Here is a 22,463-nt window from a genome sequence, read left to right on the forward strand (position 1 = left end):
CGTTGGTAACTTTCAACAGTGCTGTTTCTGTACTATGATGTGCTCTAAATCCTGATTGAAAATCTTCAAATAGTTCATTCCTGTGTAAGTGGTCTGATAGCTGCTTAGCAACAGCTTTTTCTAGGATTTTAGAAATAAATGGCAGGTTGGATATTGGTCTATAATTAGCCAAGACTCCTGGATCAAGACTAGGCTTTTTGAGTAAAGGTTTGATTACTGCAGTAATGATACATTAAACAATGTATCGGTCTCCTGGTCCAGTACACAGCTTGTGGATATGTACTTTTCAGGAATTTGGTTGTTCTTGACTTTTTTTCAATTGCTTAAACACATTTGTCCATTCTGACATCACATTTTAAACTATTAACACACAGGCTGAAACTGAAGCTCACTGGCCAAAATGACTCATTTTGTCTGCAAAAAACACAAAACTTTAAACATATGCAACAAAATCAAATATCCACCAGACACTACAACTTGTGGTCAAATTGATATATTTATTCAATCAATCACTACATATCGGACAACCAAACACAAAACACAGCTCTCAATATGAAATTACACTGTTCCATATTTTAATACTATATATTTTCATGGTATTGCTATAGAAAAATGTTCTAAAAGCCACCCCAAAGGAAACCTATGGGTGGAAATATCTATACCAAAAACAAAGCTTAATCTCCTTCCATGCCTTTCACCTCTTTGAATCCATGCTTGCAAATAGCATCACAGAGTCTTTTATAGATGGAAGAGGACTGATTGCTGATTGAAGAGTTGTGTAAACAAGTTTCACACAGCTGCATTAGATATTCATAATTATGCAAGTTCTTTCTATTAGCTTTTATTAAACACATTTAATCCAACAGAGTTTGGGGTCTTTCAATGAGATCTGTGGTAAAAATGTGTGAAAATGTGGGAAACAAATGAAAAACTGTTAAGACAGTTGCAAGAGAAGACTTATGCTGTGCTAAGAAGGTGATGATAAAGATCAAGTGGATCCCAGTTTCATTAAGCAAATTGTTTTGTCTCATTTGTTTTAGCAAATGAGAATAACTGTAATAAATCTCAGACGAAGCTTTGAAGGAAGAAATGTAAAAAGGCAATCACTTCTTCAAGAAGTTGTTTAGGGGGTACATATTAATACTATTAAATAAATAGGCTATTTGTTTTTTTATGAAGACGACAGTGAAACTCCTATATGGTGTAATAATCTGTGACATTAGAATGAAACAGAAAAGGGAAGAAATTTGTGGCATGTTTTTATCTACATGTGACTTCCAGTTTGCACAAAAAAGATTGCTTAAATGTACTTTAACATCTCCCACTCCCCACCTCAATCAAAAGAGACAGAAATATAAATATGGTGTATAACAAAGATACTGTATGTACAGACCTGTGCTTGACTCAGAACATCTTCAAGGCTTCTGTAGCGGCCTTATTAAGCTGACATCAAAGGTAATGTTATAAACATTACAATTCGATCCAGCTATACAGCAATGTTGTTCTGTCCATTACAGAACCTTAAAGACATCAAAACCATAACAGATATCAAAAAGCTTGATACAGGACTAATAGATTAATGCCTTCTGACCCGTTTAAAGGTCGAATGGTGTTTCTAGCTGAAAGTATGCTGACACAGTTAAAGCTGAAAGAGGACAAAGTTGAAGAGGATTGGAACATTCTCTCCATTCATTTCAATGGGCCAAAAAATTTGAAAAAAGCTGAATATCTTAAAAAATATGAAAGATATCAAAAAGTTGAATACAAGCAGGAATGTCCTTAAAAAGCTGAACGTTTTGATACCTGAACGGTCTTTCTAGCACAAAGTATGCGGAACGAGTTAGCGACCGAAAAATGTACGGAATAATAAAGATTAGGATAACAATAGTGTGAATGCTGAAGCACCCTCAAGCCCACTTGCCCCTGCATCTTCCCCCCACTCTCATCCTTCTCCTGCTACCCATCCCCTAACATTCTGTGTTTCCGCCCACCAGCAGACCACCGTCCCCCCTCCTCCACCTCCCTCATCTAATCCCTACCTGACCCATCCCTTGGTAGCATCAGGCAGGATATCGGCAGACCTGGCCCACCTCCTGGCTGAAATCAATTATGCCCGCAACACCGGCAGAGTCAGGAGGAACACCAGCAAGGCCCGAGTGCTGACAGCTCAGGAGATGTCTGGTGTCATTGAGGAGGCAGAGCACCGTGCTTGCAAGGGCAGAGGCCCAAGCTCTGGCCAGAAGAGATCGGGAGCAGCAGCGGGCTGAAGACATCAGCCTGGCAGCCACTTCCTGGCCGCATTTGAGGAGATCCACATCAACGGGCTGCTGCACATCCTCGTGTTCGGGGAGTCACTATTGAACGACGCCGTCACTGTGGTGAGTCAGGGAGTTTACACACTGTGCTGTGTTTATTTTAGTGGTTTCCCATGTCTTTGTAGTTGTCTATTTTTTTTTTTTTTTGTCATTTTGTTGTCGTGGAGGTTATTTTCTGTTTCTTTTTAGTGGTTTTGTATTTCATTGTAGTTGTTCTAGGATGGAAGATGTGCATCCAGGAGCAGGCAGCACTGTAAACCTGACACCGAAAAGTGTTTTCACTGCTTTTGTTTCCTGCAGGGGGAGTTGTAAAGTTTACTTCCTCTGTTCCTTCAGGTTGATAGCTTGTGGCGTGACAATGAGGCCATACGTGGAAGCCAACATCTCCCACAAGTCCTACACCACCATCAAATATTTCCTGAAAATGTGGAGCAGCGTGAGCGAGACTCTTTTTTGGTTTCCAAGAAAGAGTTTTCAAGGGTCCTGAGAAACTCTTATCAGAGGCTTAAGGATCGCAGGGTTGTAGTGGCTGGGTTCAGGAGGTGTGGCCTTTACCCTCTGGACCCATTGGCCATTGACTGGTCACGGGTCATGCCGTCTGGGCCACGTCGTGGGACCTCACCACCTCTGCAAGCCCCATCAGCATCTCCCTGGGCCGCGCCTGATGCTACCCACCCATGTACCGTTTCCCCCCTTAGTGTGGCCCCACCCTCAAGCCCACTTGCCCCTGCATCTTCACCCCACTCTCATCCTTCTCCTGCTGCCCATCCCCTAACATTCTGTGTTTCCGCCCACCAGCAGACCACTGTCCCCCCTCCTCCACCTCCCTCATCTAATCCCTACCTGACCCATCCCTTGGTAGCATCAGGCAGGATATCGGCAGACCTGGCCCACCTCCTGGCTGAAATCAATTATGCCCGCAACACTGGCAGAGTCAGGAGGAACACCAGCAAGGCCCGGGTGCTGACAGCTCAGGAGATGTCTGGTGTCATTGAGGAGGCAGAGGACCGTGCTTGCAAGGGCAGAGGCCCAAGCTCTGGCCAGAAGAGATCGGGAGCAGCAGCGGGCTGAAGACATCAGCCTGGCAGCCACTTCCTGGCCGTATTTGAGGAGATCAACATCAACGGGCTGCTGCACATCCTTGTGTTCGGGGAGTCACTATTGAACGACGCCGTCACTGTGGTGAGTCAGGGAGTTTACACACTGTGCTGTGTTTATTTTAGTGGTTTCCCATGTCTTTGTAGTTGTCTATTTTTTTTTTTTTGTCATTTTGTTGTCGTGGAGGTTATTTTCTGTTTCTTTTTAGTGGTTTTGTATTTCATTGTAGTTGTTCTAGGATGGAAGATGTGCATCCAGGAGCAGGCAGCACTGTAAACCTGACACCGAAAAGTGTTTTCACTGCTTTTGTTTCCTGCAGGGGGAGTTGTAAAGTTTACTTCCTCTGTTCCTTCAGGTTGATAGCTTGTGGCGTGATGATGAGGCCATACGTGGAAGCCAACATCTCCCACAAGTCCTACACCACCATCAAATATTTCCAAAAAATGTGGAGCAGCGTGAGCGAGACTCTCATCTTCATCTTCCTCGGTGTCTCCACGATGGCCGGTCCTCACGTCTGGAACTGGACATTTGTCATCTTCACCATCATCCTCTGTTTAGTGTCAAGAGTGCTGGGTCAGTACAAAATATTATTATGCTTTATTATTATGCCCCTTGTGCTTGACGTTCGTTGCAAACTCTCCCGTTGTTCGTGTTTCAGGAGTTATTGGTCTCACCTACACCATCAATAAGTTCCGTATTGTGAAGCTCACCAAAAAGGACCAGTTCATCGTGGCCTACGGTGGCCTGCGAGGCGCCATTGCCTTCTCCCCGGGGTTCCTGCTGACCGAAAGTAAAATGAAGAACATGTTCCTCACTGCCATCATCACCGTCATCTTCTTCACAGTCTTTGTGCAGGTGAGAGGAGTAAAGATATTTCGGCCCATATTTCAGCTGTATATGTTTAATCATGGACACAGTCTGTGGAAAAGGTGAACACAATCTCAATAAAGCTGCTTGTTAAAATAAAGAATTACATGAAAATTGTTTTCTGTAGAAAAAGAATCAAAAATCTTGACAGTTATTTGGAAATCAATAAATAGCACGGTGGATTTGATTATTTTGGAAAATATTGAAATCTGAAAGCAGAAACATAATTTGCATTTCATTAGTGTGTTTTTCCTTAGTTTGGTCCTCTTTCAAATAATGATAAATGATAAAGAGGACATAGAAAGTGCTGCAGTTTAAAGGTGACTCTAAACAAACAGAAGTCAGACACAGAAACAGCTTGTTTTTGTTTTGTGCATGATGCATTGGGATTTGCACTCAAGCCAATGAATACTGAGTCTGCCAAATGGAGGGAGTATGTGATGCACTAGCTAATCTGATATATAAGAATGTGGTCGTGGAACTCAATAACCTTGAGTTACCTTGAATTTGAAATTAGATCATTTCAGATTACTGTGTTACTAGTCCACTTGTTGCAAAATCACGCAGGTCCTATTGGAACTCAATGTAATTTTCTACAGCTAGTGCTGTAACTATGTTACAGACGTCTATATGTCATTCCTATATCTAGGAATATATAGATATAGATTGGTATGAGACTATAGACTACACTACACTTCATGTTTCTGAATGTTCCTGCCTACCATTATATCCAGTTTATATCTGAGCTGTATGGTAGACTTGTATGATGTATGGACTATAAGTTATAAAGTTTTGTAATAATGGACACCCTTATAATATCTAAAGTGTCCAATTTTAGATATACCCACATGTATAAGGGTAAATACGCTATACTACACTATACAGTGTACCGTATACATACGGTATAGTGTTATATATACTGTAGATATATAATACATATATCTACATACTATACTTATAAATCTATATGGTTATATATATATACATATATATCACGTATATACATGGTTATATATACATATACATGTATATATCATATATACATATATTATTGATATATGCTATTGTATACATAATAGATAATAAACTTGTATAATAATATTAATAATAATATATACTATTTTATATTATGTATAATCAGTATAATAAGGTAGCATGTTATCAGCACATAATATATGTGCTGTATCTAGGATAACCTAACATTAATAGATAATTAATATTACATAACCATTACATATATATAATACTATTATAATATTACATTATATTTGTTCATTTTATATACATATGTATATAAAATGATACATATTGTTCATATACATATTGTGTTATGTTGTATGAGGTTATATATATATAACATTACTATACTGCATATGTACCAAGGTGTGTGTGTATATATATATATATATATATATACCATCATTATACTATATACAATACTATATGCATGTATTTATAACTATCAAACAGTGATGCACAGTGAGGTAGCCACCTGAAAGAAAAGGATGCTGATATTTTTTGTATTCAATATCAAAGCATAAAGAAAAGCTAAGATAATATAAACAAAATATACAGTATCTATTAATAAGGCTGTAAATTATATAAACATAACAATATCTGGAAATATATGGATATTTATTTAAAAACCTTCCTCCAAAGTTGTAAAAAAATATATTTTAAAGTCATAACACAAACATTTAAACAAAAAAATACTATATATGAATATATATATATATATATGTTGTAGATATACTTGGACCCAATGTATTGGTATATGTGGTATATCTTCCACATGTTTATATACACATATATGTATATATAGAGCCTATACATATACATAATATGTATAGGTACCCTCAAGGGTATTGTATATACACTATCTATGATTTATATAGTATATATACTATATACAACTATCTATGATAGTAATATACGTCACATATGTATATTATATATATACTATGATATGATTGATATATATATATATATATATATATATATATATATTACAACTTGAGATTATATATATATCCACTATATATATATATACTATATTATAGTATGTATTATATTTGTATATATATGCTGCTTTACCGTATATTATATATATATAAATATATATATATACAAATATGTATTATATTATGTACATATACAGATGGTTACATCTGTATACAGTTACATCTCATATATATATATGCATATATATATATATATATATATATATATATATATATATATAGGTGTACATATATTTACACGGTATATATCATAATACCTATTATGTATTATACATACGTATATGTACATATATATACGCATATACCTGTCTGCAATCAACATCTAAAATATGATTCACTATAATATATGCATATACATCATATATTATATAAGTAATAAGTATTAACTTATATATTATTATTAACTGTATATACATACATAATAGCCAGCGCTGTATTTAACTTTACTGACCTACAACCCTTCAGCTCTCACAATTGTTTATCATGTCAAATATTTACATGTTTACAAGAAAGTTTAAATAACACTTACCATAATATATAATATATGTATATACATCATATATTATATAAGTAATAAGTATTAACTTATTTTATGTTAACCAGAATATATATATCATTATTATCATATGTATGATTACATATAACATTACATATGCATACATGTATTAGTATAGAACATAACATTTTATTATACTTATACGTATATGTGTACATATACACATAACACCGTAATATGTACATATGTACGTATTGTATCTATTATATACATGTTACTATGTGATGTAGACTATAGGATTATATATAATACAGACGTCAAACCAAGATATACGAGGTATATCTAAATATATACTTATATATCCAGGACCATAATGTTATACATAACTGTATGTATATAATCAACGTATGTAACTACATATTACATAGTTGTTTATTATTATATGTACGTAATAAACAATATATAACCAGTACATATGTACTGGTTATGTATATAATATACATATGGTTGTACATATTCTACGTATACATATATTATAGTATACTCAATTATATATATATATATATACACTTATGTAGTATATATATAATGTACATACCGTTATATTATATATATATATATATATACCAATTATAACTATACGTAAGCTATATACAGGTATCAAGTGTATAGAGGGTATAATATATGTATTGTGTATGTATACATATATATGTATACCCAATTATATTATAATGGTCATAGTATAGTATAATATTATAATATCCATTACGTAACCATACCTAACATTACTTAATAAATAATCTATAATAATCTATATTGTATATGTATTATAAGTTATAATATAAATATATATATATATGTCATCATATTACTATATGATATAGTACAGTACAGTATTATATATCATATAATACAATATATAATATATGGTATAGACGCTAATTATGTCCTTATATACATGTACCATATATGTAATATTGTGTTATACGATAGTATCCTACTATTCAAGTGTATAGTGTCATATATTTACTATATGTGCAATATAATGTATACCACGTACTAGTGTCATATACCGCCGCCATACACTTGATGTATGGTATGGTGAGTACCATAATATACTGTCATATGAAGTATAGTACATTCTGACATAATATGGCATATTATCTACCTATATAGTCTTAGAAACCAAGCCCTAAATGTATATACTATTATATATAATACAGTAATACAATCCAATATATAGCCTGTATATATATATAAGGAAGAACCTATATATGTATATACCTGCCTTGTAGACGTCTGTAAAGACTTTACCTTCAATAGTATAGAGATAGTATAGAGATACCACATATACAGTGGGTACGGAAAGTATTCAGACCCCTTTAAATTTTTCACTCTTTGTGTCATTGCAGCCATTTGCCAAAATCAAAAAAGTTCATTTTATTTCTCATTAATGTACACTCAGCACCCCATCTTGACAGAAAAAAACAGAAATGTAGAAATTTTTGCAAACTTATTAAAAAAGAAAAACTGAAATATCACATGGTCATAAGTATTCAGACCCTTTGCCGTGACACTCATATTTAACTCACATGCTGTCCATTTCTTCTGATCCGCCTTGAGATGGTTCTGCTCCTTCATTGGAGTCCAGCTGTGTTTAATTAAACTGATTGAACTTGATTAGGAAAGGCACACACCTGTCTATATAAGACCTTATAACTCACAGTGCATGTCAGAGCAAATGAGAATCATGAGGTCGAAGGAACCGCCCAAGGAGCTCAGAGACAGAATTGTGGCAAGGCACAGATCTGGCCAAGGTTACAAAAGAATTTCTGCAGCACTCATGGTTCCTAAGAGCACAGTGGCCTCCATAATCCTCAAATGGAAAAAGTTTGGGACGACCAGAACTCTTCCTAGACCTGGCCGTCCAGCCAAACTGAGCAATCGTGGGAGAAGAGCCTTGGTGAGAGAGGTAAAGAAGAACCCAAAGATCACTGTGGCTGAGCTCCAGAGATGCAGTAGGGAGATGGGAGAAAGTTCCACAAAGTCAAGTATCACTGCAGCCCTCCACCAGTCGGGGCTTTATGGCAGAGTGGCCCGACGGAAGCCTCTCCTCAGTGCAAGACACATGAAAGCCCGCATAGAGTTTGCCAAAAAACACATGAAGGACTCCCAGACTATGAGAAATAAGATTCTCTGGTCTGATGAGACCAAGATTGAACTTTTTGGCGTTAATTCTAAGCAGTATGTGTGGAGAAAACCAGGCACTTCTCATCACCTGCCCAATACAATCCCTACAGTGAAACATGGTGGTGGGAGCATCATGTTGTGGGGGTGTTTTTCAGCTGCAGGGACAGGACGACTGGTTGCAATTGAAGGAAAGATGAATGCGGCCAAGTACAGAGATATCCTGGAAGAAAACCTCTTCCAGAGTGCTCAGGACCTCAGACTGGGCCGAAGGTTCACCTTTCAACAGGACAATGACCCTAAGCACACAGCTAAAATAACAAAGGAGTGGCTTCGGAACAACTCTGTGACCGTTCTTGACTGGCCCAGCCAGAGCCCTGACCTAAACCCAATTGAGCATCTCTGGAGAGACCTGAAAATGGCTGTCCACCAACGTTCACCATCCAACCTGACAGAACTGGAGAGGATCTGCAAGGAAGAATGGCAGAGGATCCCCAAATCCAGGTGTGAAAAACTTGTTGCATCATTCCCAAGAAGACTCATGGCTGTACTAGCTCAAAAGGGTGCTTCTACTCAATACTGAGCACAGGGTCTGAATACTTATGACCATGTGATATTTCAGTTTTTCTTTTTTAATAAATTTGCAAAAATTTCTACATTTCTGTTTTTTTCTGTCAAGATGGGGTGCTGAGTGTACATTAATGAGAAATAAAATGAACTTTTTTGATTTTGGCAAATGGCTGCAATGACACAAAGAGTGAAAAATTTAAAGGGGTCTGAATACTTTCCGTACCCACTGTATATAGTTCTGTATCACAATAGTGCACCACACACAATTAAACCACACAAGTGGACCGTCTTGACCAAACCAAAGCTCAAAACAAACCAGCCAAATTGGCTGAATGACCTCACTTAGAGACATGGAGCATCAAAAGTTATCCATATTTTGATAACTTTTATGATTTTCCTGTACCTCACCCAGGGACTTGGCCTCCGCTTTGTGCCTCGCTTATGGACAATTTGTATTGAGATGACAACATTTGCACTTTTACTATGTCTCACATAATAGCTCACATAATAGCCAGCGCTGTATTTAACTTTACTGACCTACATCCCTTCAGCTCTCACAATTGTTTATCATGTCAAATATTTACATGTTTACAAGAAAGTTTAAATAACACTTACCACCAGCCAAAATCTTTGCAAAATGAGTTTCCACAGAAAGGTAGCATGGATTTATAGGCATGGAAAAGCCGAACCAGATATCTACTTTGCGACTCGCAAAGTAGCATACCTTGGTAGGTAGTGTGTTCCGACGGGACACCAGCTCAACAGTAACTCTCATTTTAAACCATAACCAGAAACTAAACTATGCAGATAAATGCAGTGCAGTGAATATTTGCCTTTAAATCTTTAATCTTGTGACACTGGGTGATTAGCTTCAGTCTGTTTAGCACTACAGACCAGGATAAACAGGTCCCCTGGGGCTTGCAGGTGTGGGTTTGCATGGTTGGTGATCCAGCCCTGATCAATATCATGTGTCGTACGTTTAGACCAAAACAGCTGATAACTGACTGATTTATCATTTCAGCAGCAGGAAAATCTCCCAACCAGGGCTGTGTTGAAGCAGCATCACTCACAGGGAACAGCAGCTTAGAGGAAAATCCAGTCAACATGCTGTTAATGCTGAAACTTGATTGTATGAATGTTTAGGGGCAGAGCCTCTAAACCAGTGGTATTCAACTAAAATTTAAAGAGGTCCAGTTAGAGAAAATTTCTTGAAGCAAAGGTCCGGAAGATTATATTGTCTAACTAGTTAGTGCGATATATATTTAAGTAGCCTAGTAGTTTTATCAACATTTGCATGTAATCAATACTGTCAAATCAAATGAATTCAGTACAATTCAAAAACTTTCTGACAATATTTATTGTCATGTAACATACAACTGAACATGTAGATGACTGTAGATATGTATAATGTTCTCTCATTAGTAGGGCTGCATTTCATAATAAGAGAAAATAAAAGGTGAAAATTGTGTATGTTAAAATAAAGTGCTTAACTTCAGAAAAATAAAGGAAGGAAAAGCTTGAGTTTCCCCTTGTCTGTTTTACATCTTTACTCAAAAGTCTCAACCAATTCTACAAATAATAAATCTTAGCACATTTTAACAAATGAACTGTTTTAGAATACCACTTTATTCTCCTGTTATATCCCACTCCCCCACCTTTTTGCTCAGTGAGAGAATTGAGCTCTAGCTTGTCTTGTCAGGATTTTAAACCTGGGCTTGAATGGAGTCAAGGCAATTCGCATACACATGTGGAGGTGCTCATTGGTGAGCCTGGAACGATATTTAGTTTTGATTATGTTCATTGTGGAGAAAGCTGCCTCGCAGTTGTATGTGGAGCCAAACATGGTCAGGATGTATAGGGCTACTTTCCACTGACCTGGGAAAGCTGTCCGAGGGACCATTTGGAGCCAGAATGTGGAAGGGTCAGTTCTTACAAACTGCTCTTTCAGGGCTACATCTGCTTGGAGATCAACCAATTGCATCTGGAGAGGCCCAGCATTTACCCATTTAAAGTGCTGTGTGACTTCTTTTGAGAACCCCCTGACATCTGTGATGAGAAATGGGTTCTGAATAAACAGGGTGAGCTGCTGTCCAAAGCTGAAGCTCTCAAAACGGTTGCTGAAGTTTACAATCAGCTTATCAATAAAGTCAACAAAAGAAGACACATCTCTCTGTCCCTGAATTTGTTCCTGAACTGCTGGGAAGTGTGCACAGTCTCCCTGCAGGTCTTCCTTGAACACCTCAAGTTTCCTCTGAAAGGAGCGGACAGCTGTCATCAGTTCACTAATTGAATTGTCTTTGCCTTGTAGTCTCAAATTCAGTTCATTCAGATGTGAAGTGATATCAACCAAAAAGGCCACATTATCCATCTGTTTCTCATTTTCTAAAAAGAGAGAAAACTGTGTTGCTTTCTGACTTATTAGCCCTGTCAAAAAAGATGCTACTTCCCTCCTGATGGACCAAAATCGTGATAACACCCTGCCTTTGCTGAGCCATCTCACATTGTTGTGCAGCAAAAGATCATCAGCATTGGCATCAACTTCTCTGAGGAAATCCCTGAGCATGCGATGCTGGTAGGAAGAGGATGCCCTGAGAAAATTGATCATTTTCATCATTGTATTCATCACCTCAGCATGCTCATCTGACAGGGAGGCACAGAGCACTGACTGATGAATGATGCAATGGTAAGCTATGAGCTCAGGATTGTCCTCTTTCAGTCTTGCTACAGCTCCTTTCTCTCTTCCTATCATAGCAGGGGATCCATCTGTGGTTATTGAAACTACTTGTTTTGGCTTTATTCCTCTCTCTGTTAACATCTCCTTAATGGCCAGGTAGATGTCTTCTCCTCTTGTACTGGTCTGAAGGGGAGTGACACCTAACAGGTCTTCACAGAATGCTTTCTGGTTTGTGTTGAAAAACCTGACATATACTAACAGCTGAGCATTGTCACATATGTCAGTGGACTCATCCACAGCGAAGCCTACACATGATACCTTATACACAGCTTCATCTAACTGAGTTAGCACATCTTGAGCTAATATTTCACTTTTCTTTGTGGCAGACGATGCTGACATGGGAATTTGCTTTATTTTATCACAAAGCTCTTGTTTTTGTTTTCCCTCAAGTAGTGTTTCAGCTACTGCACTCATGCATTCTTTGACAACCCCTCCATCAGTAAATGGCTTTCTGTGTTGACCCAAAATCCAAGCAACTCTGAGAGAACACTCAAGAGCACGTTGTTGGGCAGTGAATGTTTGGCTAAGGATCCTGGTGGACTGGTCATATTGGGCTCTGAGACTACTTATTTTCTGTGATCTGACTTCAGATTTGAGTGGGTATGTTTGTTCATAATCTTTATGTTTTGTCTCATAATGGCGTTTCACATTGGCACTTTTAATAAGTGCCACGGTTTCTGAGCATATGAGACACACTGGTTTTGTGTTCCCAGTTGGAAGTATGAACAGAAATGAGTCTGTCCATTCCGGATTAAATGCTCTGTTTTCGCTGTCCACTTTTCTTTTTTTGGAGAGCGTCATTTGTTCCTTATTTCTCTCACTTTCTCCGTCTCACTCGCCTGTTTCTCTCTTTCTCCGTCTCACTCGCCTGTTTCTCTCACTTTCTCCTTCTCTTTCTCCGTCTCACTCGCCTGTTTCTCTCACTTTCTCCGTCTCACTCGCCTGTTTCTCTCTCTTTCTCCTTCTCTCGTTCTTCACTTGCCTCTAGCTCTGTTTAGACTGTAGAGTCGTAATTTTTCCCGCCTGGAATGCACAGACTTGATTGGCTGAGGGGTATCACGTGGGATGGCTCAACTCGCATGCAATTGGTCTGTGCGTTTCCACTACCATAAAGTCTACAAAAGCTGCACCGGTGAAAATAGAAGCGCCCCATTAGGTTTTAAATCATAACCTTCTGTTTTGGCTGTAGGTCCGGGTCCGTATGGGGCGGCTTCTGGGTCCGCATCCGGACCGCGGTCCGCCTGTTAGTGACCCCTGCTCTAAACTGTATATATCAATAAATACAGTTAGTCTGCTGCTGTGAGACTTTTCCACAGAATAACTGGGTTAGTTTCAGTGACTGTTTACAAAGACGTAAATTATCTGGGGCTGCAGGGGAAAACAGAGCGCTAAGATCCTATGTGGTGTATTTATTTCTGTCTGCAGGTTTCAGTTCTTCTGTGCTGGTGTCATTTTGCTCTACAAACACTTTTTTAGAAACTTTCTTAGAAACTGTACAGTTCCTGTTCGGGTGGGGGAGTCCTTCAGCCCAGACGACCAGGACCTCTAATTTAGAAAACCCCAGCCCCTCGCTGGTGGCACATCTGTGGCACTTACCGAGTTTCATCAGCAGGGCCAGGAGGATCCACAGAGAGATCTCAAAGGGCTGCTTGACATGGGAGTAGTTGAAGGACAGGACGGGGAACGCCTTTTCGTGAGACGTGGAGCTAGTTTGGTGGTGGTCCTCCTGTGTCAGACTGGCGGAGACAAAAACGAGCAATAAAAGACACAGGAACCCGGTCAGACGCGGACTGGGGCTGCTCCGGGACACGAACATTTTCAGATGGTACGAGGACTGGGCAGCTGTTCCCGTTCCTGTTCAGTACCTGCCGAGGTATGCTACTTTGCGACTGTTAGGTAAATTCTTTAACAAATAGACTCAGAGGACGAACTTTTTTTACTTGCAAGGAGTAACAGTCACACAGCACCTTGGTACAGCATGAGGGTCACTGGCTGCTTGCAGCCTAACACATCAGTTTTCAAGGAAACAAAAGGGAGGGGATTTGTCACAGAAAGACATTTGGGCCCTTATCAAATAGTCAAGGTTAGAGCAAACTGTGCTCACAATTGCAACAATTATATTTCTAGGCCCTATTAAGAAGTGTTTCAGTTATACTAAAGTCAGGTGGACCAGGTCACAGGAGGGTAAACATTTTAATTTATCTCTGCGCACCGAGGTATGCTACTTTGCGAGTCTGCGCATGTGTCGATATCTGGTTCGGCTTTTCCATGCCTATAAATCCATGCTACCTTGCTGTGGAAACTCATTTCGCAAAGATTTTGGCTGGTGGTAAGTATGATTTAAACTTTCTTATTCCTCATTTTGACCTGTAAACATGTAAATATCTGTATGTACATACTGGCTTTTCAGCAATAAAGACAACTAGCTGATATTAGCGTGCAGCGAGTGTTATCTTTAAACAAGCGTCTCTCGTAATAAATGCGTATGTTGCTGCACCTTTTAAGACCATTTTTAATTTAAAAGTTAAACACGTCATTAAAAATGATGATTTGACAGTGCATTTTACCCCACCGAATTATGCTCCCAGTACAAATTTCACTTCGTATTTAACTAACACTCACTCCATCTGAACTGTAAGAATTTTGGGAGCATGTTTTAAATATTCACTACTTAATAAAACCTGTCTAATAGTCTTTGAAAATTATTTATAGGAAATATGTCAATCAATAGCAGAACAGCAGACCAGCTTTGGACACAAAAGCAAACAATTTTGAAGACAGTCTGTATTTGGCACAACTGTACATTTATTTATATATATATATATATATATATATATATATATATATATATATATATATATATATATATATATTATATACACATTTATTTTTTACATTTTTTACAAAGATATGGTGCACTACTGTCTTTGTGATATTGGGCACATTCAAAATGTGTCCAACCATTACAGGAATCACACTGCAATTTGTCCCACCTGTTCTCCATAGCTATGCACAGAGACGGGATAACTTTATGACACAGCAGTGTGTTTATTGTTATTACACGATACATATCTCGTTATAACAAGAAAAGTATTTACAAGGCAAATTGCTTAAATAGCTGACATGACGATAACAAGAAAAGAACCTACAGAGGAAATAGCTTAAATATACTGAGGAGTTAAGTTTTTCTCCTCATTTAATAGTAACAAATATGATCGGCTTAATCAAGAAAAAGCAAGGAGCAAATAGCTGCATTGGCTAAAGAATGAAGAGCACACAATTTTTAATGACGTGTTTAACTTTTAAATTAAAAATGGTCTTAAAAGGTGCAGCAACATACGCATTTATTACGAGAGACGCTTGTTTAAAGATAACACTCGCTGCACGCTAATATCAGCTAGTTGTCTTTATTGCTGAAAAGCCAGTATGTACATACAAATATTTACATGTTTACAGGTCAAAATGAGGAATAAGAAAGTTTAAATCATACTTACCACCAGCCAAAATCTTTGCGAAATGAGTTTCCACAGCAAGGTAGCATGGATTTATAGGCATGGAAAAGCCGAACCAGATATCGACTCTGCGCATGTGCGCGCATGCGCAGACTCGCAAAGTAGCATACCTCGGTAGGTAGTGTGTTCCGACAGGACACCGGCCACTAGGCGACTGCACCTCTCTGCGCGGAGATAACAACACCGGCACCGGGAGAAGTCAGAGGAGGCTTTTACGCACGGGCGCGTGTTGGTGAAGAGATGGAGTGCATTGAAAGGACTCAGACACTGTGAAAAGTTGCATTTTGTGTCCGATCTCAGACATGGAGACACAAATGAAAAGACATTTAACCAGAATAAAGTCGCTCCCCACTCTCGTATGAGTCTGAGGCACAGCGGAGCATAACACCTGCAACCTGCCTGGCGAGGACCGACGCGTTGTTCCAGACTTGGCATCATTGAAGACTCGGTCAAAGCTTCTGCTGGAGTGACTTTCAGCGTATATCTCTGCAGACAGACCCCCGTCCTGCTCTCTTGCATCGCCAGTAACTGACTGGCTGCAGAAACAGTGTGTTAGTTGCGCTCCTATGTATCTGCACCACTGAGGTCTGCGGCAAAAACAACAGTCGACTCGTACCTGAACATCTCGTACGCACAGGTAAGCGTCAAAGCTGCTGATGCAGATTACCTGTTAAAAGTTAATACCTTTTGTGATTCATTATTTTCTTGTTCTGAAGGAAAATGATGTTTAAAGCAGTAACGTAATTACATTGTCTATTGTCTATTGTATATTTGTGTATTTGATATTTGTGTGCGCACTGTGCAACATATTCTCCATGATGGCTCAAGCGTTAGTTCGTTAAGATAAATACAGGAGTCTGAATTGTTTTAGATATATGAATCATCACAGGGGTCACAGAACATAACAGTCTGAACAAACCAGTCTGAGCAAACCAGTCTGAACAAACCACAGTCTGAACAAACCAGACTGCTCCCTATCAGTTTGTTCTTTCTCTTCACTGACGCGTTATGATGTTCACAGTGAAATCTTCAAACCCAAGAGGTTTTTATAGCTGCAAATATTTAGGACGTCTGAAGCATCATTTTACTTACATGACCGCAAGATCAGCCTAATATTTTTAGGCATCTTTGGAAAAGTTAGGATTTCCAATTGAATTTAAAATAGAGCTTCATGGATTTCAACAAAGTTTGGCTGCACAATAAGATATTGTAGTGACTGGCTCCTGGTGATGCAGTAAAGAGGTTCATCTCAAATACAAAATGCATTTAAAAGTACATGACTTCTGTGTGTTTAAATGGGATTAGTTTATTTTACTATTTGTTCCAAAGATCTGTTCCTCTGTGTGTTGATCTTGCAGGTAAAATCACTGCAGCCACAGTGATTTAAACTGTGCCCACCATTCAGCTCATCTTGATATGCTGGCAGTGCTCACGTCTTCATGCTGTTTCCCTCCAGAGAGTTCACGTCTTCTGGATATTGAGAAATAAAAGAGAACAACAGTCTCACCAGCCACAGTTAGACAGTCTAATCTCCGGATCACTGACTCACCATGGGCACTGTACTATCACTGTCCCCCAGCTCTCGCAAATCAGGCTACTATGACAACCGACCAGGCTCCCTCAGCCACTATCCGAGCCTCAGCAGCCGCTCTCTCAACAGCCAGAAAGACCGCGGGCTGAAGAGGGGCCAGTCCATCTTCCTCCCAGCGCTCACATGGAAGCGACTTGTGGCCTCTACAAAGAAGAAGGGCAACTCTAAGAAAGGCTCTGGTGGTCCGGTAGCCCTTGGGGACCCCCTGAACAACAATAACATCAACATCTACCAAAAGGACCCCGTGCTGCACCTCAACCGTGAGAATGTGAAGAAGTCATTGTCATGTGCCAACCTGTCCAGCTACGAGGGCCCAGCAGGACTGGGCCTGGGGCTCAGCTATGGGCTGGGGATGGCTCAGGGGCATGGATATGGCTACAGCAAATCCCAGCCGCTGTCATCTGTGAAAAAAGCCCCCCAGGGCATGGTGGCTTCCTCTCCAAAGCGTGTCATCGTCCAGGCCTCCACCAGCGAGCTCCTGCGCTGTTTGGGGGAGTTCCTGTGTTGTCGCTGCTACCGCCTGAAACATCTGTCTCCAGCCGACCCAGTGCTCTGGCTGCGGGCTGTGGACCGCTCACTGCTGTTGCAGGGCTGGCAGGATCAGGCCTTCGTCACGCCAGCCAACGTGGTGTTTGTCTACATGTTGTGCCGGGACGTAGTGGACGGTGACCTGGTGGCATCAGAGCACGAGCTGCAGGCCATCCTGCTCACCTGCCTCTATCTGTCCTACTCCTACATGGGCAACGAGATCTCATACCCGCTTAAGCCCTTTCTGGTGGAGGCGGGTAAGGAGGCCTTCTGGGACCGGTGCCTCGCCATCATTGACACCACCAGCTCCAAGATGCTGCGTATCAATGCCGACCCGCACTTTTTCACACAAGTATTTGCTGAACTCAAGAGTGAAGGCGGCTGTGGCCCTCAGGACTATAGTCGAGTGCTGGATCGGTGAGAGGAGGTTTGAGCACCTACCCTTACTGGCCACATGCCTTTTTGTACACCCATGCACACATTTACCTGCACACATTTGTCTCGTACAGATTCCTCTCCACTCTTCCTGCTTCTGCTGTCCTGCAGGAGCAATGAAGGCCTGTCTTCATATGGTAGATTTATTTATTCATCCCATCTGTGTTTGTTGCCATTGTCTCTTCCATCCACAGACTCCAGATCCACAGTAATTCAAAGTTTTTGCCCCAGATATTTTCTCTGATAATTGGCACATAAACAGAGACTCACATTTGCTTTTTTTCCCTGGAATATCCAGCTGAGTTTACAGGGAGCATCCATTTGGTCCACCTGTCCCATCTGAGTCCATGTGTCTAGTCTCAGTTGTTCCAGCTGCCCCCCTGGACCTGCACAGCCAGACATCTCCACATCCTTGCTTACCCATGTGAAAATCACCCAGTGTCCACCAGATATAAAAATCCCCTCATTCGTGAGGCGCCATGAAGGATTTTTCCTTGGTCATTTTCTAAACAACAACTGGATACAACATTTGTCAGGAACAAACTGATTCACCTAGACCGAGTCCTTTTCCTGGACAATAGAAGGAGACATCTTGACATCCACTGCTGACTCAGCTTAGAGTGCCAGCAGTGAAAAGTGACTCAGACTGATGGGAACAGCTGAGAGGTCCATGTTAGGTCCTGCTGGACCTGCTGTGCCCTGTGTGTTCAGTAAACCAAAACGAACAGACAGTGTCTTGTGAAGCCTTTTAAGGGTCATGTGGTCTGAAAGCTGCCTGAGTTTGCCTGAAACACTCCTGTGTTTGTCTTTTCTCAGGAGACTTTCCTGGTGGAAGCAGAACATGCAATTTAGATTGAAATGTTGTATGAGAGCGCATGCAGGACTGTGCACGTGTTTATTTTTGTGTAGGCGTTGCTCAGTGGACGGCAGCCAGGGTCATCAGGTGTTTACCTCTTCTTTTGTTCTCCGGGTCTTGTTGGCAGGGCTCCAGCAGCCGTGATATAAATGAGATTAACAGATTACTTCAGCCCCTCCCTGCTATCAGCCTCTGCCCCCCTCATGTCCACTCAGCAGCCCTGCAGTGTTTCAGTGGCTAATCCAGGCCAGACTGGACCGGGCTGGACTTTATACACATACACGAGCCATTTAAATGTCCTGTTTTATTCCTCTTGGTGCATCAATAAAACACATGTTTGCAGATCAGGGTTTGGGTTGGCGAGAATGATCCAGGCACGAATAACATAAATGCTGTTGTGGTGGAAAAGGCTGTGTTGGTTTTTGCCTCTGAATTTGTCTCACTTTCTGATCAGTCATCTGTGCATCCTCGTCGCTTTTAGGGACCTGGGGTTGTTTTCATCTTGTCCTTATCTCAGCTCATGTCTAAATTATTTCCTAGAATGAACCACTGGCATTTGAGCTTCATTGGCTTTAATTTCTTAATTTCTCATGTGGTTTTATGTTAGAGGTGGGTCAAAGGTTTATTGTTATTACACTGAAAAACATGTGGATGGCTGAAGACAGATCAGATCAAATTTATATTCATCTATTTTTATATCCCTAGCATCCAAACATTGTTTTGTTTCCTGCTGCAAGAGGTCACAGATCACCAAAGTTTATTGTACAATTTTCAGTCCCACTGCTTAGAAAATACTTCTGGAGATAGAAAGTAAGTAACAGAATTCTAGGTTTTACCCTGAATGTTTGCAGTATGCATTGGGTTTCCTGTGTTCTGCATCTGTTTTCCAGTTCCCAGTTTAACCAGAGTGAATTTGTTTTGTTTTGCTTTTCCAGAAAAAGTAGCATTTCAGAGCAATTTTCACACACAGTTAATCTCCTGAAGTCAAATCTGAAATGTATCTTGCAACTCATTTTGTCTGTCCTGGCCCTCATGTTGGAAGAGCTGGTTTTGGATGCTGTTGGTGTAGGAGGATGCTTCATGTCTAAAAACATAGATGCATTGCTCAGAATAGCATGTAGCAGAGTCCTACATGTTTGGTGCTCCACCTCCCTCTGCCATGCAACAGTCTCTCGTACATTTTGCCTTGACTCTTCAGTATATTCTCACCCACAAGGTCAAGCATCCCATAACAGTTGACCTTTAAACACGTGCAAACAAACACACTGGTACACATACTCTCTGTGTGTAATCCAGTCCTAATCCTCCAACCCAATCAAAAGGAGAGAGGAACCACAGCATGAAAACATGAGGATCCGATGAGATTCTGTGTCACACTTCTTGCACAGTTTTGGCTCTGAAATCCTCTGACACACTGGAGGAACCAGACACTGAGAGTCCGACCCTGCTGCCTATTTCAGCTCAACCACCCTCCTGCCCGCCTGTGGGTCTCACATGAGGTCACACCAGTCAACCAGAGCGGAGAGATGGCAGTGATTCACGCTCAGAGTCCTGAACTGAAACACAGCTGCTGCCTCTTTTTCTTGAGCTTTGACTGGTTTAGTTTTGGCCTCGTTGTTGCTGTCAGAGCCGCTCTCTCTCACTAAGGCCTGGCTGTTTGACAAGGACACTTGTGTCTTGACTGAACCGTCCTCCCTCCCCTCCCCCCCTCCAAACCCCTTTCCACACACTCAGCTGTTGTTCCCTCCCTGTTTCATTAGATTTGACACCCCACACCCACCAGCCATTGTCAAGACGAGGAGGGGCAGAATGGGACTGTTTGTTGGCATCAGGTTGGTTGTGTATTTGTGCGAATGTGGGTCAAAGTTAAGGGCAACATCTGCTTCCACCATCCGTCGCCTGTAGACCTGGATATTATTGAGTCCGAAGATGCAGCACAACGTGCACAAGTGACAAACAGCGGATAATCTGCTGCAGGTTTCCTTTAGTGAAAAACAACTTTTGCTCACTGAGCATCTTTTCAGTTTCTCAAATTGTGACATAATTTGTTCTTGACCAAAGAGGCAATCATCCCCTCTTTCAGTACCTCTGTCCAATCAGCCACAGAGCAGGGTGGCGTAGCCGCTTCAGAGCAGGGCGACCTCCAAGCCAATTAACTCGCATCTTAACTGGATCTCTAATTCTGTTCATCCAATCAAAACCCTCGGCACGACTCCTAAGCTCTTATACCTGACTGCCGGCAAGCAGACACATGATGCCCTGACACCTCTGTGGATAATTTATGACTCTTGTTGCGTAGAAACTGATTGACTCCGGATATTGAAACAAGATTAAACATGACGTTAAGTGCAAACTGGACCTTAGTCTGTGGATGTGACCTCCATCTGGGACCTTGGCAACATTGCTTTATAGAATATTTCAGATGGGCCTTAAACTGGCTCTGATTTGGAGATTTTTGACTTTGTGTGAACAATGTGATAAAGGTTTTTAAGGATACGTGTGGTGTTATTCAGTTTGTTTATTACTGTCAACAAGTTCCATGCATTAGATGGTATTTTTGCACTTTCAAACTTCTTTTTGTTTTCACATCATGAATGTAAAATTTTCTTTTGAGAAAAGGGAGGGAGCCTGGCCTGTTTTCTGTTTTCCTAAACAGAAAGCCGGGCACTGTAGTTTGAGCAAACACACAAAGTTGGACCTGTTGGGGACTATTTTCACACGATGGGTGTCCTGTGTATTTACAGCACTGTATCTGGGATTGACAAAAAAAAAAAAAAAAACAACACATTTTTTTAAAAGAAGGAACACACAATGCTCTGAAGTGACTAAATTATGTGTTTTTAGATTTTTGGACAAAATTGGATCTCTGTGGCACAAAACAACAGGACGTGTCACACTTTTAGTATACAGATAATACCTGTCAGGAGGGAACTTAAACATTTGTTTTTTCATGGGATTTGTTGACAGTAAGATTAAAATATATTTATCACCAGACTTATGCTTAAAGCCACCACGGCTCTGTGAGTTGTGTTATCTCAGTATGCTGCTGCTGTAGGTTGGTGTGAAATTTCAATAGCACACCTCAGACTGATGATGTAAATATGTGGGTGTGAAACAAAACAAGCTGTTAAGAATGAAAAATGAACAAAAAAGAAATAGTCCTGCTGTGTAGTAGCATGCATGCCATTCGATAGTTCAGAAATGGTTCTTTTCTTTTTTTTACCTCTGCTTTTGTTTGATTTTTATATGTGAC

At 40.2% G+C, this 22,463-nt stretch overlaps 3 protein-coding genes across 3 annotated transcripts; all 3 read left to right on the plus strand.

The window, feature by feature from the left end:
* The first annotated feature begins 2,759 nt into the window (after positions 1-2,759).
* On the plus strand, positions 2,760-3,834 carry LOC113126040 (merozoite surface protein CMZ-8-like). Its single transcript, XM_026299795.1, has 2 exons — positions 2,760-3,497; positions 3,769-3,834. Exon 1 carries the CDS (start codon positions 2,907-2,909, stop codon positions 3,384-3,386), a length of 480 nt encoding a protein of 159 aa, XP_026155580.1. The 5' UTR covers positions 2,760-2,906; the 3' UTR covers positions 3,387-3,497; positions 3,769-3,834.
* On the plus strand, positions 3,653-4,346 carry LOC113126290 (Na(+)/H(+) exchanger beta-like). The gene is made up of 2 exons (XM_026300258.1): positions 3,653-3,986; positions 4,072-4,346. The coding sequence occupies exons 1-2, from the start codon at positions 3,653-3,655 to the stop codon at positions 4,344-4,346; spliced, it is 609 nt and encodes a 202-aa protein (XP_026156043.1).
* Positions 4,347-15,960: 11,614 nt separating this feature from the next.
* On the plus strand, positions 15,961-22,463 carry LOC113126039 (cyclin-dependent kinase 5 activator 1). Its single transcript, XM_026299794.1, has 2 exons — positions 15,961-16,437; positions 17,159-22,463. The coding sequence occupies exon 2, from the start codon at positions 17,351-17,353 to the stop codon at positions 18,338-18,340; it is 990 nt and encodes a 329-aa protein (XP_026155579.1). The 5' UTR covers positions 15,961-16,437; positions 17,159-17,350; the 3' UTR covers positions 18,341-22,463.

This window comes from Mastacembelus armatus, chromosome 11, assembly GCF_900324485.2.
Source record: "Mastacembelus armatus chromosome 11, fMasArm1.2, whole genome shotgun sequence".
Taxonomy (NCBI): domain Eukaryota; kingdom Metazoa; phylum Chordata; class Actinopteri; order Synbranchiformes; family Mastacembelidae; genus Mastacembelus; species Mastacembelus armatus.

Bases quoted from the DNA above. Each gene is read 5' to 3' on its own strand.
- LOC113126040 (XM_026299795.1), top strand. From the start codon at position 2,907: ATGCCGTCTGGGCCACGTCGTGGGACCTCACCACCTCTGCAAGCCCCA.
- LOC113126039 (XM_026299794.1), top strand. From the start codon at position 17,351: ATGGGCACTGTACTATCACTGTCCCCCAGCTCTCGCAAATCAGGCTAC.
- LOC113126290 (XM_026300258.1), top strand. From the start codon at position 3,653: ATGGAAGATGTGCATCCAGGAGCAGGCAGCACTGTAAACCTGACACCG. The intron at 3,987-4,071 runs GTCAGTACAAAA...TTCGTGTTTCAG, and splicing joins TTTAGTGTCAAGAGTGCTGG to GAGTTATTGGTCTCACCTAC.